The 18,537-nt window shown below is 33.9% G+C and overlaps 1 protein-coding gene across 1 annotated transcript in view; it reads left to right on the top strand.

Annotated features, from left to right (window-relative positions):
- RASA2 (RAS p21 protein activator 2) overlaps positions 1 to 18,537 on the top strand; it is a 54,238-nt gene extending 35,701 nt beyond the window's left edge. Inside the window, exons 9-24 of the mRNA XM_082319769.1 lie at positions 163 to 261; positions 2,417 to 2,573; positions 3,765 to 3,913; positions 5,265 to 5,379; positions 5,836 to 5,910; positions 6,649 to 6,772; positions 8,121 to 8,227; positions 9,543 to 9,629; positions 9,711 to 9,788; positions 10,298 to 10,371; positions 11,607 to 11,713; positions 11,992 to 12,074; positions 12,985 to 13,193; positions 14,431 to 14,534; positions 15,072 to 15,261; positions 16,132 to 18,537. Of these exons, the coding sequence (XP_082175895.1) occupies positions 163 to 261; positions 2,417 to 2,573; positions 3,765 to 3,913; positions 5,265 to 5,379; positions 5,836 to 5,910; positions 6,649 to 6,772; positions 8,121 to 8,227; positions 9,543 to 9,629; positions 9,711 to 9,788; positions 10,298 to 10,371; positions 11,607 to 11,713; positions 11,992 to 12,074; positions 12,985 to 13,193; positions 14,431 to 14,534; positions 15,072 to 15,261; positions 16,132 to 16,162 (1,789 nt within the window). The 3' untranslated portion in view covers positions 16,163 to 18,537. The remainder of the gene's footprint in view (positions 1 to 162; positions 262 to 2,416; positions 2,574 to 3,764; positions 3,914 to 5,264; positions 5,380 to 5,835; positions 5,911 to 6,648; positions 6,773 to 8,120; positions 8,228 to 9,542; positions 9,630 to 9,710; positions 9,789 to 10,297; positions 10,372 to 11,606; positions 11,714 to 11,991; positions 12,075 to 12,984; positions 13,194 to 14,430; positions 14,535 to 15,071; positions 15,262 to 16,131) is intronic.

Genomic DNA, 18,537 nt, shown 5'->3' with positions numbered 1-18,537 from the left:
CCACTCGTTTGATTCTTCTTGATTTAATTAGAATGGAGTGAGATTTCTAACATTTCCTGCCTGCATGCATGTGGATTATTGCTGTAAGGCAGTTACTGTTAACTTGAAGATTTTTATTTCTCTCTGGGAGAAAAAAAAATTAAGCCATGTTCTTATTTTCAGGGTTGACCTATGGAATAATGGAAATTTGGTACAAGACGTCTTTCTAGGAGAAATTAAAGTTCCTGTGAAGGTGTTAAGAAATGATTCCTTTCAAGCATGGTGAGAAATGGTGGCTTAGAAGTGAATTTGCTTCTATCTTGCAGATCTTCCCTTGCAAAGGATATGTTTTATTCTAACTATCCATTAAAATATGTCTTCTGTTCTAATCTAGGTAAAATGTCTTTCTAGAGAGTTTCCTTGCTCAATAAATTAACCTAGCCAGAGGGTACATTCAGCTCTTCTCTTCCCCCCATCTGCCTACTCCCACAGAATAGTTCGTGCATTTGAAGGGAACGTGCAGAGAGTGAAGAAAGGGAAGACCGAGCGTAGCTATCTTTCAGTCAGCTTGCTGTATTTTAGTGATCTGTGTATGCTTTTCAGCCTAACCAGCAAATGTGGAACTTCTCAGAATTGCATCACTTGTAATTAAATTCCTAACTCAGACTTCCAGAATGACTGATTTTTTTTTTTTTTTTTTTTTTTTTTTTTCTTCCCCTTGGGGAGGTTCAGAAAGTATCTTCTGGAACTAATCCAATGTAATTTCAGGGGAGCAGGCACAGAAGTTTAAAAGCTGGAAGCGTAAGGTATGAAGGGAATTCAGGAAAGACAGATACCTGCTTATAACATAGCAACAACCTCCCTTCTGAAGTTCTTGCAAGCAGGAGCCAATCTCTAGCCCCTTTACTGTCCCAACTGCTTAGCAGCAGGAAGCGATGAGTACAACAGATTCGAATGCCTCAAAGTGTGTAGCATATTCTGCTTTTAGTGAACCTTTCAGTACAGAGAAAAGAGTGGAGGAAGCCCTCGCATATTGATGTAGAAAATACATATGAAGGAAGTGGGTAAATAGGAACTAAATGGAACACAGGTCTTCGCGAGGAACCGTTATGGGTCTGCTCCACATACCCACCTCAGGCTCCAAGTGTCTTGGACATGTCAAAGTTGAACTCTGATTCTTAGTGTTTGAATGTGATCCAAAACATAATAAATGTTTGTGTCAGTATTTTCAATTTTTTACATGGTGTATTGCAGACACAGGCTTGTTCTGCCAGTTCTCTGAACTGATCAAAAGCTGTATGAACATATTAACATAATGACATGCCTCCATTAGCAACCTGCTAAGAGAAAGGTTATATGAGCATGGACTCATTACCAGTGTATTGTGGTCGTATAGCTTTTTTGAATTGACCTGACTCATGTCTAGTTCACTTGAAGCATTGATAGAGAGGTTTGTGTCTAAGATACTTTGTAGGCATACCTTGTATTGAACATCCTCATATCCAATTGTGATCTGCTCATCAAAACACTTCCATGATTAAAAATAACTGATTCTTTATACTATTATTAATTTATACTAAATGTTTTTGAATACAGCTGAAGTACAGTAGATAAAATAGTATCGCTAGTACTAAATATTAGGAAAATAAGCCTAAGGGTCATGCTGTCAAGTAGAGGTTCTCCTTGTAAATTGGTTTTACTTTATATTGGCATGCCTTCATGGGCAATGCATCTGATTATTAAAAAAAAAAAGTCTGATCTTCTGATTGTAGAAATACAAATATAAATGATTGTAAAAGAATATTTGAAGATATGATTTTAGTTTATCGGGCTGAATATTGAAACTATACTGTGACACTACTTAAAAGCTGTTAAAATTTTTGTAGGGCTGCACCTCCTGTTGGAATACAGTTGAACTACAGCAAAAGCCAATGAAGAATTGCTGAATATATTTTGTATTGAGAATAGGAAAAAGGCACAATTTTTTTCCCTGTAATCTTACTTGTTTATCAGGAATGCAGCCTCTTAATATTATGTATTTTTACTGGTTTCAGACTAGACCGTTTAAATTCTTCACACTAGCTGTTCCATCTGCAATGTCCAACACCTAAATATAACCTAGATGTGAAATGAGAAGGTCCAACATAATTTCTAACTATTCCTGCTATCCCAGTTAAGCTGCAAGAAAAGTATCCTATTTCACTCTTCAGGATGAGATGAGAAGATAAATGTTTCATTATGTGCTAAAGGTGCATCAAATGCTGCTCCTCTTTTTTCTTTTGTGTCTCAAGTTTTTTTTATATGAATTTTATTGCCAGTTTTCGGACTCAGTTTATGTATACTGAAATAATTAAATGTGATACTTTGCTTTATTGTAGAATTAGTCAAATTAATGAAATGTGAATCTAATATTTTAGAATTGCCCTGTTGCTTTCAGGTACTTGCTTCAGCCAAGAGAAAATGGAAACAAGTCTTCTAAAACTGATGATTTGGGATCGCTTAGATTAAATATTTGTTATACTGAAGACTGTGTGCTTCCATCTGAATATTACACTTCTCTAAGAAACTTGCTGCTAAAGTCATCAGATGTTCAGGTACTTTTGTTGAAAATTTCTTTTAAAATGAAAACTTAAAGTGGATTATGCAGTTCTGGATAAGACAATGTGAATTATGCATATCTAGGGAATTTTTTTGTTCCTTTGCATAAATTACTTCTGTCACAACCAGATGAGCATCTTGTAGAGCATTTACTGCTGCTCCAAACTACGAAGATTTTCTTCTTATTTTAGAAGAACCAGCAGAGACAGTGAAATAACCTGTGCTGTGTGACTGGAAGAGATAAAATACTTTCTTCTCCTTGGTTGCTCTTTTCAACATTGTCTTCTCCCACTGGCTGCTATTGGCCCCCTGGATTTAGTGGTTTTCCAGGGCATTATTGACACTGAAGGGGCAGATAATCACCTTTACCAAAAATGGTCTGCTTCAGAATTGATTTCTAATTCCACTTCTTCTGAATTGCTTCTGTCTTCCCCAGTATGTTAATCAGCATGACTGGATTTCTGATGGGGACGTGGTGACAAAGAGGGAAGTGTGGTAGATGGTTAGCATAGCATTGAGACAGGAATCAAATTATAGTAACCAGGCTTTATATTCCTAGGTCTTCTATAGCCTTTCTTCACTTCAGTGTGAAGTACTGGCAGAGGAGAAGAAAGGTAAAGAGGAAGCAGACTGTGACTAAAATGTTTGCTAGCCCATACTCAAATACTACTTCACTGGAATTCAAGAAGAGCTGAGTATGTAGCTAGCAGCAGTCAGCAGCTGTTTTTTAACTTAAGTGAAATAACTTGATCAGTTTTTGTCTTGAAATTCTCAACTGTAGAATGGTGAGAGACACTTTGGAAGTGTGAGAACTGTATTTTAATGTGCTCTGATTATAGTTTTAAAAGTCCTATAAAGATATATGACATTATTATAAAGCAATTGCATACTGCCTTTTACTTGGATTTGTGACAAAGCCATATTCTAACCCTTTAGGGAGAATGCGAAGGGTGAGTAGATGCTGAATTTCATTCTTAAATGTCAAGTATAGCGTTGATAATACCAAATTTCAATTAAGTATTTCTGTAGAATGGAAACTTTTTAATTGCCATGTTATACAGCAAATGTCGAAACTTTCTTTTAAGAAGCTATATCTGTAGTCTTGTTAGATTTGATATGTACTTTGCCAAATACATGAAGAACATTTAACTACTTCACTCTTGATTCAATATTCTGCTTTCTCACAGCCGATTTCTGCATCTGCTGCCTACATACTGAGTGAAGTTTGTCGAGACAAGTATGATGCTGTTCTGCCTCTTGTACGATTGTTGCTACACCACCATAAGCTAGTTCCATTTGTTGCTGCAGTGGCAGAACTAGATCTGAAGGACACGCAGTATGTATTTCATGTTTAGTGATGTCATGCCTTTTTAAATTATTCTTTGAGTTTCAAAGGGTTTCATGATACAACATTGATCAGTAAGCATGTCGAATTTCTTTCTCTCATTCTGTAAAACTGACTGAATACATTCATCTTTTAATGCTAGTTTATAAAAGCATTCATTAAAATCACATTAAAGCTGGGAGTCAGAGTTAATGATTATGTGCTATTTGGTAAAATTTTGTAAAATTTTCTCAGAGCTAGTATACAGCTAAACATAGCAAGCCAGCAGTCTAGAGTTGTGTCTAAAAGCACATAGATTCTATTTGAAAATGTCATAATTTGCCCAGTTGTCAAATTTTACTGGTCATTAGATTGGTACTTTTTTAAAATTACTGAGAATCTTATCTCATTTCCTTTAGTATGTGACTTAAGTGAGGGGTACTCTTTCTGCAAAGATGCCGTGTAAGTAAGTACGTGTCCTCCTGCATGCCTTGAAAGTAGCAAGCACAGGAGTTTTTCCAAGTAGCAGTGTATGGCCTGTGAATTTGCAGCTCTGTGGTTAGGAGAGAAATTAAATAGACCTCAGTAGTGGCCACTGAGGTGCCGAGTCATGTCCTGTGGAGAGGTGGAAGGGATTTTGTCACCACAGAATGGTTCATTTCAAAGCTGACTTATTCCAGATTTAAGTAAGGTGGACAATTTAACTGTGTAGAAAGAGGTGATTGATGGAAAATAATTTTCTAAACTGCATTTTAGTACACACATTCCTTTCTGTTACAATTGAACTGTAACAAAGAAAGATTAAACTAAATCTCTCAGATTAGAAAGATTTGCTTTGCATAGCTGGCTTTCAGTTTTCTTCAACAGCTGTAATGAATAAAAAGTATAACCCTAGATTAAATATGTTTTGGTTAAAGTGTCTGAGTTTATCAGTGTAGTGTAGCAGTATGCTATTTATTGTAGCTCTAAGGTTTTTTTTCAGCAGGACTACTGGAGGAAGAACTGTATATTGATGAGGTACAAGCCTGCATTATTTTGGAACTTTCTCCAATTGTTCTTTCTCATATTCAGCACTGGATTATAACCTTTGTGTAAAATTTCTTAGGCTTTTCCTTATGGTTTTAGTTATGTTCTTGGTTTTGGCAATATCTGTAATAATATTCTTGGGGTTTGTTTTTTTTTATTCCTGCTCCTGAGTACCATTGCAAGCTGAGTATCTAGTTTCTGGAATTCCTGACTGAAATATATGAAAAAATGTTTTCAAAATATTAATTATTTAGTAGCAAGATTAATACTTTATCAGATTTTGTAACCAAGCTTCTTATTTTTTCCTGTTCAAATAAAACCTATTCTTTTCTTACAGAGAAGCAAACACAGTCTTCAGAGGCAACTCGTTAGCAACTCGGTGTGTAGATGAAATGATGAAAATAGTGGGGAAGCACTACCTAAAGGTTACTTTGAAACCTGTTATTGATGAGGTAGGTTATCCTACTGAAACTGTTTTCAGGACACTTAGCCCCCTGCGGTATCCTGTCTCTTTGATTGGCATTCATCTTACAGCTCCCTGTGTGGTAGTAATCACTCACTTGGGGTAATTCTAGAGGAAAGTTAAATTGAGCAATAATTGGTTAAGTTCAGTGGGAGGAGCTACTTTTTGTTATTTATGTTCCGGATGCTTGAAAATAAGCAGTCAATGACAATTGCTCCAGCCTCTAACATATTGCAGAATTTACCCGCATGATGCTTCATGTAATTGATCCATGTAAAAAGGTACACACAAAAGTGAGGATGATTATTGCATGCTGTTATGGCTCATTAGAACCTATTTGGAGTTTTACCCCTAAATCTAGGACAGAATCTGATTTTAAATAGGTGCATTTTCATGCTTTCTGTCTGAAAAATTGAACTCCTGTAGTTTTGTTTGTTTGTTTCAGATATGTGAGTCTCCTAAACCCTGTGAAATAGATCCCATCAGATTAAAAGAAGGGGAAAATGGAGAAAATAACATGGTGAGTTTCCTAATCTGTTTTTCCTAATTTAAACTTCCTCAAAATCTGATAGAAAAACATTTTAAAAAGCATCTCTGTGTAAATGGAAAACGAGTAGCTTATGGTAACAGTGTAATTCTTTAATTCCAGAGTAAGCAATGGAAGAGTGGTATTTTCACATCCCTATTTATGAAAACAGCAAAGGAATAGTCCAACGGAAAACGGGATGGGGAGGAGAAACTAAACAGAGTATTACAGCCCTCCTTACCGATTTATTGGGTGTTGTGATTCCTGATGTTCTGTACTTGGCATCTAGATGATGAAGTAGCTAATTAGAACTGCTTTAACAGTTTTCATTGAAGTTTTGCTTGCTGCTTGCCTGTTACCAGAGAATGACATTTAAGGCAATAGTAGCTGCAACAAACTAAATTAACATTCACTAGGTATGCATGGGAAGTGCTCCTTTCTTGTAACGTGCTGTTGTCAGATTACAAAACCGGGTTTTGATAGATAGTTGTATATTGCCAGACACTGCTTATGTACTTTAATGTAAGTGAATATCATTAAACTATCTTTTAACGCTAGTAATCCTATATAAATATTATGAGGCTTTTAAAATACGCAGTGTACTAAAATACATAATTGAATAGTCAGGCAGTGTTTTGAAAATATGAATTGTAGTGTTGTTTGTGTTCAGGAAAAAACATAGAAATGCAAATGTTAATGGTCTGAAAAAAATACCTTTTTTCATAATTGCAGGAAAATCTACGCTATTATGTAGACAAAGTATTCAGTGAAATTGTGCGGTCAAGTATAAGTTGTCCTACCCTAATGTGTGATGTTTTTTATTCTTTGAGGCATCTGGCTGCCAAAAGATTTCCAAGTAAGTGTTCTCTAAAAACTTTTGAAAATGGTGTTCCAAGTGAAATACTTAACTTCTGCAGTTACCATATGGGGATTGTTAAAATTCTTGCCTTGTCCAAAGCTGTTCCCTGAACCTTTTACGTTGATAATCAGGCATTTGTTTTTCTGTCAATCTGTAAGTTATAGTAAAGCCTTGCAGTCAGTCAGCAAGAATTTTCTGTTTTCTGATAGAAAAATATAACAGGTCAGAAACACTGCAAGACAGCAGCAAATAAGAAGTCACCAACAAAAATATGAGATACTAGAAGAAAAGCACAAGTAATACAGGAAGTGATTTAGTTGAAAGATACGTGATACTTGGAAGAGCTGGTCTGTTGCTGTTACATCTTAACTACATGAACTGCAACTATGTTAACTATGACTAGCACATTCATAACTTAAGTGTCCAGCTTTACTGTTTATGGGTGGTTTTGGGGAGGGTGGATAATATAAAATATTTAATGCGTTTGTAATGTGACCAGTATTAGAACAGTTTTATTCTTTCAGAATGGTTTTAATATAGGAATAATGTAGCGGGTCTGAAATACTCTTATACTTCACTCAGTTAAAATCTGAAATGTCATATAATAAGCTACAAAGAAAGAATATACTTGGTATAATCTGGAGCCTTACTCTGATTCATGTTTTTCACTGGAACTGATGCCATAAATTCCTCTAGTTAAGACAGGCCTTTCAGAATAGCTAACTTCCCAAACAGATCAGATTGAAGTGGTCATTAGAGTAAGGATGTCATCCCACAATATTTCCCAGTATAAAGGTGTAAATATGCCCAAAATATTAAATGAGAAAATCCTCATTTACAGCATCAAAATTATATAAACACCATGGTTTTATGTTGCAGCTCAGAATTGGAGTTGAAGTTGCTCATATGTGTTGACTGCATTTGTTGTGCAGCATTGGTGTATTTGAGTTGATCAGTGATTAGCTTTACGGGTGAATAAACCTGATAGCCCTAGTGTTTAAAGGCAACTGCTACAGTATTTTCTCTTTTGGTTCAACATGCATACAGCTGTACCTAATCAACACTGTGTATGTAAATGCTTGCAATAATCTCATCATTCCTAGTAGTGGAGCTGATGAGCCAGTTTTATGAGAACAGAACTTCAGAGAAATAAACTCTCCATTATAAGTAAACATTTCTTACCATGATCACCTTTCTCATTTCATGTACTTCATTGATTTTTCTATTCTATTTTAAAATATAAATGTCTCTTCTGATGTTATCTTCTTAAGGATTTTTATTTGACTGTCTTCATTATTTCCTATTAAGTTTAGTGCATGTTACATTTCATGGTTTTTCTCTGCAGATGACCCTCATGTACAGTATTCTGCAGTGAGCAGCTTTGTGTTTCTTCGTTTCTTTGCTGTAGCCGTAGTCTCACCTCATACTTTTCATTTACGACCTCACCATCCAGTAAGTTTTGTGATGCTTTGTTCTGTTTTACTCATAACCGTCAGATCTGTTTATCTGGGAAGGCGTTAAGTTACTTTCAGTGGGTCCATAACTGGGAAATAAGATTACTAAGTGTCTCTAGGTTGAGTTTTCAATTTTATACCTCACCAGAGGAACTAAGACATTCACAGTTCTTTAAGCATCAAATTTCTTAGTCTTTATGAGGTGTTCTCAAATGCTGTAGAAGAGCTATTGATAATAAAGACACTGTACCTTTTTTGGGAATGTGCTGTGTTGTTAGAACAGCAACATGACTGAGGGTTCTTTAAGGCATATGCCTAAACTGCATTGGTTCCTTCCACCATGGAAGTTAAACATCCAGATGTTGCTTTTACTTTTAAAAAAATATTTCCGTTTGTGTCTTAAACAGAGGTTATAGAGTTATCCAATAGTTGGTCTGTGTATTTATTCTGGACTCCACTAGTTGCAGTGAGTTGCCAAATCTTCCATTTTCAATTTTCAGATTGTCAAGTAGATAGGCATAAAAAAAAAAAAATCTTCAAAGACAGGAATATGGAAATAAGAAAAAAATACTGTATTATTTTCACATAAAATACAGAATATGTATGAAATCTTCTGCTCCAGAGGTTATCTTTATTAACTTATTTTATCTACTTAAGGCTGTTGTGCTTTCAAAAGGAAAAAAAATCTCACTCAAATTCGTTCCTTTGATATTATCCAGTTCATTGAGTAAAAAGATTACAGGATTTTATCACTTGAGGGTTAAACATTTTAAAGGGAACAGCAAGGCCCCTTTCTGTGGCTATGTTTATAATCCTGTACGAAAATGCAAGCATTGAGGTAGCAAAGAAATGAGGCAAAAGCCTTAAAGACAAAGTTTTAAGTTCACTTTGTATTATGAAAATTTCTACCATTTGTCCAGCAATAGTTCATTATGTTTAGTATTAAGTTTTGAGTAGTTCAGAAGCATTAGATGTATAGTAACAATTACAGGATTTGAGGGGTTTGAGATGTTTTATAGGTAAAAATATTTTTCCAAGTACTAATACTAAATTCTAGCGGTAGTAAGTAAAATATTAAACACTGTGCAGTGGCTTATAAAATTTGCATATATTCACAAAGCACAAGTGCTAATAGAGGACAATACCGCATATGCATTTCCTCTTTTTGGGAGAAGAAGAAAAGGAATGAGGATGTGTCAGTTTTACTACATTGTGTAATATAATAATTTTTGTGACATTTTCATTTTTAAATCAAAGTTTTACCTGGAATTGTGAAAAAAATGTGACTTCTGAATTTTGTTTCTTTATTTTAGGATGCACAGACTTCTAGAACATTAACTCTTATATCAAAAGCCATCCAGACTTTGGGGAGTTGGGGAAGTTTGACCAAAAGCAAACTTGTAAGGCTACTAAAGTTATTTCTCATTTCATAGGCAGCATTCTTTGAAAGTTTGTTTATGTCAATATACTTTTTCTTTCAGTCAAGTTTCAAGGAGACGTTTATGTGTGAGTTCTTCAAAGCATTTCAAGAAGAAAAATTTACTGAATCTGTTAAAAAGGTACCTTTCAACTAGATTTTTTTTTTTTTTAATGGTTGATGTAACTGATCAGTCTTTAATTATTAGAAGGTGATGTTATTGTTCAGTTTTCTACTAAAGAGAAAAAGAAAAATTGTGGTCAGTTTCAGATGTTTAAAAAAAACAACAAAAAACAAACAAAAAAACCCAACAAAAAAAAACCCAAAACCCAAACATCCACACAATCGAATACACAAGAGTTATACATAGTGGACTAAGCTAATTCAGTTTAAAAAAAAAAAAAGTAATATAAATTTTTTGAAACAGACATTATTAGATCTGCTGTTTAGGAACTGATTAAAGAAATCTTGTGTGGCTTGTGGGTATCCCTTGTTACATTGTTCCAAGTCCCTGCAATATATTTTCATTTCATCTGTTGCATAAAGTAATTGTTCTGTTCCGGGAGAAACTGTGCATGTATATTTTCAAAATAGCCTTTGGTTGTTCTGTGTTGCTGAATAGTATATATTCCCTTTGTATTTTTCCTTAAGTTCCTAGACGATGTTTCCTCTACTGAAAGTAAAGAGCCCAGTGGTCTGAGTGAGCCAGTACATCTAAAAGAAGGGTAAATACATCTTGAATCTACATCATGCAAAGCAGAATTGATGTCACTGTTTTTTCATTAATGCCAATGTCAGATTAATGCTTATTAAAATGTTTGATATACTGTATGAATTATGATATTTGTAATTTGTGATAATTCTGTTAGCTTACAGAATTGGTTTAAACCAACAGCTGTAAACTTTCATAACTCATCCTTTAAGTACTTTTGAGATGCTTTTAATTATTTTTTCCAAACCTGTTAAAGCCTGTCTGCATTTCTGTTACAATTCAGTGTGTGCTCTGTGATGGTTTATTCAGGATTGTGAAAGTGTATTTTAAAAGAACGTATTAATTTAATTTAAAATTACTTTGAGTGCTGCTTAAGCCTGGCCAGCTAAATGTTCTGCCTTTAAAGTAGGGGAAAAAATTACCCCGTAATTGGAATACTTAACAGTAAATGATAAATGCTTTTATAAAAATTGAGGTGAAAATCACTCTAAGAAATGAACTGTCTCTTTTTTAATGTTGATCAAGAATAGCTGATGAAGTAATTCAGACAAAATTTATGGGGAAAAATACTTGTATTTACCTGAGAAGCAGATTCATAGCAAGTAAAGATTCTTCTGTGAAACGAGCATCCAAATTTCAAACAAGGAAGAAATGTACCTCTTATTAAAATACTAAATAGAAATGACGGAGCCAATTGTAGTGGATCAACACTTAGTTATAGCAATTTGGAAGCTAATCTGTATTATAAATGGATGGCTATTGCTCAAAAAAAATAGTTGCCAGTGAGTACACTTAAAGTGTCTACCCTTGCTACTGAGTCGTGTTCAGCATCATTTCATTTATATTCAGTTTCTGATCCAGATAAGGGCAAGTATATTCACATTTAGAAAGTGGCAGGAAAGAGAAAGTCTTGTGGTTGGATCCACCTTACTCCATTTTGGGAAAATTTGGAGTTCTGGATCTGAATAAATAAGTACCTTCTCCAAATTTACCTCTATGAACAAGAGTCTGGATTCCATATTTTTTAAACTCCTTTCCTGTTTGTGGAACCCTGTACACGATCACCATATTGGGAGGTTATCCTGAGGAGCTGTTTTGAACAACTAATAGATTTTTTTTTTTTTAATCTACAATGAAGTAGATTTTTACGTTGCTGCATGATGAACAATAGTGTGTTATCTCAATAAATGGTTTTGAAAGCTCTTCAGAAGACTAATGGTTGCATTTCATTTCATTCTGTCTTTACAGAGAAATGTACAAAAGAGCTCAGGGAAGGACTCGGATTGGTAAAAAGAATTTCAAGAAACGGTGGTTCTGTCTAACAAGTAGAGAATTCACCTACCACAAACAGCAAGGTAAATTGTTTATTTTACAATTATTTTTATTTTCTCAATATTTTCTAAGTGTTTGCATCTGATTTGTGCTTTTTAAAATGCACAAATTTTTTCTTTTCCTAAAGTACACATGATATGTTTTAGTTACCTTTGCCCCGATTACCAAATGCTTCTGATTCGTGTACATTTTCTCAATAATAATGCACTTTTTGAGAACTTGACCTACAGTATCAGTGCACTGAGGCTATAAAACAGTTTTTTAATAATCGCTTCACTCATCTGTTTACAATTTTTTACAGATAAAGAACCAATTTTCACTATTCCAATCAAAAACATTCTTGCAGTGGAGAAACTTGATGAGAACTCCTTCAACAAGAAAAATGTGAGTCAAAAGATAGTTTATATGTAATTCTTGATGTGTTCTTTAAATAAAGGATTACAATTAGCTTATAGAGTTACTAAAACACTATTACTAAACACTTCAGCAAAAAGTCTTTTTTGGATCAGGAATAAAAAGCTGTACACAGTATTTCCGAGTACTCTGAACATGGAACTTAACCTGGAGATTTGGATCTCTGCACCAACTTTTCTGACTTATTTTATGATTTTTGTGTGCCCCCCCCCCCCCCATTTCTGGAATGAAGGTTAAAACTACTGTGACCTTATTACAAAGCACTTTTATGTAAGCTATTAGTAGTATGTATTATATTACATTCTACTAGAAATGTGATGTTACCAAACATACATTTATTCCTTTTGATGAGAACTTCCTACAATACCTTCATTAGCTGAGACAGTTGTCTGTGCTTACAACCTCATTCTGGACCTGTAACACATCAGTATTTCTATTGTTATTTCAATCAGAAATTCTGAGGCAGTGATAAAAGTACAGCTGTTACTTAGGCTGAGGATGGGTAAAGGAGAGACTTCTGGAAATCTTCTGTTACTCTCAGGATATGAAGTCTGAGGTCACATTTAGAGATACGTGAAAGAAGAGGGCAGAAAATGCATCATGTTCTAATTCTTTAAGGATTCTTTTTTGCATGAGAAAATAATGTAGGCAGAACACAGGCAGCTGTTTGGTTTGGTTTTTTTTTTTCCTCTAAATAGGGCTGTGTAGTAAAATGAAAGAGGTGAAAAGTCGTCTTTTCTCCCTTATCTCACCTTCTGTCTTAATTTGGCTTTGTTGAATTGCCTGAGCTTTGAAATCTATTTTGACATATTCAAAGTTGCTCAATAACTGGATTTTTTTTTTTTTAATTGAGCAGAATAATGTTACATTCCTTCTACAGATGTTTCAAGTACTACATGGAGAAAAGCCGCTCTATATCCAAGCAAATAACTGTGTAGAAGCTAGTGAGTGGATAGAAGCTCTTTGCCGGGTAACAAGATGCAACCAGAAGAGGCTTAGTTTTTACCATCCTTCTGCTTTTCTGAATGGGAACTGGCTTTGCTGCAAGGCTACATTAGAGAACACAGTGGGCTGTGCTCGTTGCACTGCGTAAGTTGCTTCTCAAATGAAAATACATACGTTTTGTAGGACAAATAATGTATGATTCACTATACAACTTGAAAATCTGAAGGCAAGGCTTTCCCTGTCTACTTTAGCAAGTTACGCTACTAAAAACATGCCTTACTAATAAGGCCCAAAGTACTGGATTTTACCAAGTCTATTATTTTGTCAGCCACTATATGAAGTGCAGGTAACCAATTCAGCATGTAAATCAGAAATATGGAATGGCTGATTTCTTTCCATGCAGAATAACAGATTTAATAGCTCAGGTTTAGTCAGATGCCATGCTGAATGCAGAAACATGCCATGCTTAGATCATCTGTATGAAGTAATTTAAATATCTTGCTGCAGAGGGCTCAGCCTGGAGGTCTGTCTCTTTCCCTAATGGCATTGTCTTGTTTTATACAGTCACTTATTTATTTGAACCTCACATATTTTAAAACACGGTGTACTAAGAAAATAAGATTAATAATCTTGGATGTAGATTCTGGCAAATCATTTGGTTTTTGTAGGTATCTCAGGAAAATTAATAATGTCTTATAATGCATTAATGCCTTTCTTTAAGCTGTGGATTTCTGAAAACAAACAAATGATCTGATGTTTTTTAGAAATAAATTTATCCTTAACTGGATAGGTTGCATAAATTACAGACTAAAGATCTCAGTCAGTCTTCTAAAATTCAGTTTAAGTCCTACAAGATAACTTTCTGAAAATATATATAATACTTTTTCCATGTAACTCAGTTCATTCCTACATTAGGTTTGTCAACAGCTCAAAAGATTCCTGTTGCTAAATAACTTTTGGTTAGTTTTGTCTTTCTGGTTTTTTTTTAACTGTTGTGGTTTAGGAATGTATCTTGTGCTTCTGTTCTGGTTACCTTTCAAGTATAGTAGATTTTAAAAGAAATGTTTAATTGTCATTTAGTAACAATTAACCTTACTTTGATATTGCTGAAATATTTTTCTCCTGATATACTGAATCATAAATTCTATTGGGAAAAGCAATTTTTAGTATTGCTGTATTCATTGCCTTCAAAACTGTATATGCCTGTTTCTATAGAACACTTCCAACAAATACTAAGTTTTGTATAGCAATTGTGAAGCTGTCTGTGAGTGGTCGACATATTAAAAGGCTAAGTATATTGAAACAGAATCAGTTTTTACTTGCTTTCAAACCTTTCAAGAATGATTTATATTGACTACCTGTCTCTTCTTTCACCTCTTAGAGATGTTCCTGCTGATACTCAGATTGAGATTGATGGAGACAGAGAGACAGAAAGAATTTACTCACTTTTCACTATCAACATGTCTAGACTACAGAAGTTGGAAGGTACTCAAATAATAATTCACAAGAATTAGACTGGTGTTATTCAGCTCTAATTCTTTAGGCCCATAACGCCAGTTTGATGTCTTAACAATTTACCTGAAAATAATAGAGAGTAGAGACATAGATTATATTTTTGTCTTCGTAGTGCTATGCATCTGACATTCTTCAATCATGTCATTACAGTAGACATCAGGCATGCACATTGTTCTAATTGAATTTGCATATATAAAATGTGTCTTTGCTCTCCTTTTCCTGATTATGAATTCTGTTGAACATGGTTGAGTTGCAAGAAAGCATTGGTCTTCTGTTCATGTGAACAGGAGAGAGCTGGATGCCTAAGGTGCTGAATACAACCAGCAGAGAACAAGCCACAGAACTGTAAATACATCTAGTTGATACTGTCTCCTGGTTTTGTCTTAACCCATTTTATGTACAAGCTGGAGTAACTTTACATTTCGAATTTCGGAATCACTATTTATGTAAGAGTCTGTTTGTTAATTATCAAAATTCTAATTGGGATAATTGTGGTGATTTTTGTAGAGGCTTGTGGAAGTATAGCAGTCTATCAAGGTCCACGGAAAGAACCAGATGATTATTCTAACTTCACAATTGAAGACTCTGTAGCGACTTTTCATACACTTAAACAGATAATAGATACAGTAGAAAAGCTGAATGAATCACATGAAAAATACCGAAAGAAGAGATCATCTAGTGCTAAATATGGTAGTGAGTAAGTATCTTATGTCATTTTGACATATATAAATGTGTATTTTTGAAAAAATAAATCGTAGAACAAGGCCAGGTTTGTTCATATAGAGATAATTAAGCTAAAGATAGATTTAGACAATAGAAACGTGGAGAAAATAAGGTGCATCATTTGTACTAATGCAGCTTTTTACTGGTTATTAGGGGATACAAGAAGTTCCTCTGGTGTGGGATTCATCTGTGTTCCTGTTGAGATTACCATAAGCGGGTGCAATGACTGTTGTTTCCTTACAACTTAACATCTGAAGTGCACACAAAATTTATTCCTAACTGTCTGCCTGCCTTCTAATTTTTTTTCAGTTAAGAAATAATTAAAATATCAAGTTATATAAAACTGTAAAAATTAAACTACAGAAACATATCTTTCATGCAGTGTATTTACTGTTTCTAATTCACTCACCACACTCAATGATAAATACTATTTTGGGTGAAGTTAAAAAAAAAAAAAAATTGTTCTTTGGGTACATTGTTGTTCCAGAGCAGATTCTTTCAATTCTCTTCAATCCCAGCTGATATCTATGGAACACCACTAGCAAGTTTTCTGATTTCTTGTTTGCATCAATAAGGCTTGTTTCACCAGAAAAAAGGAGTGCTCAAACCCCAATTTGGTTTGCCTAGTTTAGTATTTGACCCAAGTTGTGTAGAAAAATTGACTTTGATTAGGAGGTCTCACTTGAAAGTATGTGAGGTTTTCCACAAACCATGAAATTTCACAAGTAGTGGTAGAAATTATGCAAAATATATGTTTGCTTAATAAATTAAAATTGTATGATGAGAACTAGAAAGCAAACGTTAACCTTAAAAATATTTACATATAATATTTTTTTTTTTTCAGAGAAAATCCAATTGTTGGAAAAGTTTCCTAACCAAAACAAACTGTGTCACACTTGGATGAAAAAAGAAACTGGAAATGTTCTTGAGTGTTTTGGGGTCTTGTTTTGGTTTTGTTTTTTTTTTTAATTCGTTATATGCATTTTTACAAAGTATTTAAGAATGAACGTAAATGCTAGTTGTGTTGACAATCTATTTAATATTTAATAGAAGAGTATCTACTTGGAAATCTGGTCTTAAGGTTTATTCTCATTTTACTGAAGAACTTGAAGTTCCGGGTTCTTGAAGTAACAGGTGTGAATAAATCTAAATGTTATTTTGCCATTGTTGTCTTATTGGAAAGAACTTTCTAAACAAATAAGCTGTTTAATGGAAGAAAATCCACACGGCATTTGTGGGTTGGATTACATCTCTCAATATATACACTGCAAACTTGCATGAGTTCACCATGAGTGCCTGCCCTGCTGATATGGATCTTGAAATAGAAATCCCAAGATGAATGACATGGAAAAGATCTGAAGCTTCACCCACGATTCATTTGACTTTTTTCCTTGTATTAGGTGTTGTCAGGACTTGATTTATCTACAGCTGAAGTCTTACAAAATCATGCAGTATGCTGCAAATAATCTGGACAGCAGATCCCAGTGTTAGTTATGTTTTTAAGTACTAAAGAAGAAGAAATCAGGGAACTTATGTTGTACCTCTTGTTTACATTTGGGGTGAGTAATATATGGAGTGACATTAGACCACTATCTATTTTCTTTAGGATTTTTTAAGGTACATATTTTTTCTTAATCTAAAAAGAAATGCAGGGTAGCAACATTCTTTTTAAATAAGTTTGCCGACAGATATGAAAATTTAAATGTGAACAGGTTGTGGTTAAGTACTGATGAATTTACATCATCCCGTGTATGATTTTTTTTTTTATAAAAGGTAATAACTAGGTCCAGCTCACCTTTTGACTACAAATCTGATAAATAATCTCTACTATAATCACTCAAAGCACTTTAGATATCTGGACTATCCCAGATTATTTTTAGATACTTTGTAGTATCTGCTTGTTATGATCAGTTGAATGATCAACATTCTGTTGTCTTTAAGCAATGCTTCAGTGAATATTTTTGTATCTTTAGTTACATGGATTCATATTGCCACTGAACACAATTTTAAACTGGCGTCCTTGACTTTAGCAAGATTAATTTTTGCTTACTTCATCTGAGCAGTTAAGTTCATCTGAGAAGTTAAGTTTATGTTGAAAGAACATACATTTACATAACCAGGAAGAAGCAAAGGTATTACTGTGGCAACTTTGCTTCATCAGTATTAAATACAATGGTACTCCTTGGAATATTATTTTTAATAATAAATACGTGGTACTTTTATTTTTGGAGCATTTGCTGTGGGGTCTTTTGTTGTTGTTTTGCTGAGAGTTTTTTGGGTTTGGGTTTTTTGGGTTTGTTTTGTTTTGTTGGTTTTTTTTACAATCATGATTTGGCCAAATTAATTAGGAATGTAACTTACAAATAGAATAGAAATCCACAATGCTTGAAACTGTAATATGTTTAAATTACTATACATTTATTATACTGCTGTAGGGAGGCTTTCTGTAATAGAAGCAAGTTGGCAAGACAGGATTAAAATCTCTTTTGGAATGAATGTAACTTGTTAGAACAACTATTTGGTTTAATACCAGGTAAACTATTTTAGAATATCCGGGATTCAATACTAGTGTCTGCAATGTCATAATCATTTAATCAACTCAGCTGTTTTTGCCTTTTCCTTTTTCACACATTTGATGTATTCTAAGGGACTTTTATTTGCCAGCAGTTGAAATGGGGGCGGGGGGGAAATATAGCAATGCCAAGAAATGTGTTTTGCCAAGGTAAAGTGGGTCTGATTAATTGCCGTTAATAAAAAGCTGCCATTAAACGAAGTTGAATGTGGTTGAGTGTCAAAGTTAGGTTTTGCTGTATATGGATTAACCCTGTGGCAAATTGTCTGTTCCTTGGAGCCATTTTCTGTTGTTTTCAAAGTCAAATTTATGAAAAATTGTATACTCTTGCAACATTTTTTTAAAATATGCACTTTTTTGCTTTGGTACTGGAATATCTAGGAAAAAAAACAAAGGCCATTGAATATTTGTGACCATTAAGATTTGATTTCTCATTTTATAATGTTTTAAAATGCAGTAGATGTTCTAGAATTTAATTAGGTACAAGTAGGATTATTAATAATAAAAGTTGCCTTCATTTTGATTAGTCTAGAAAGATGATGTTATTCAGTAATTAGTTCTGTTAGGATTGTAAATTATCATTAGATTTAATTTGTATTATAATGATGTATTGTTGAATGTATTTTTATTTAAATTTTATTTTCTTATCAAGACATTAAAATGTTTTGTAACTTTACC

Source organism: Platalea leucorodia, assembly GCF_965183815.1.
Source record: "Platalea leucorodia genome assembly, chromosome: 8".
In the NCBI taxonomy this organism is placed as follows: Eukaryota; Metazoa; Chordata; class Aves; order Pelecaniformes; family Threskiornithidae; genus Platalea; species Platalea leucorodia.
Note: the sequence above shows the minus strand (reverse complement) of the source record. Positions and strands in the feature narration are given on the sequence as shown.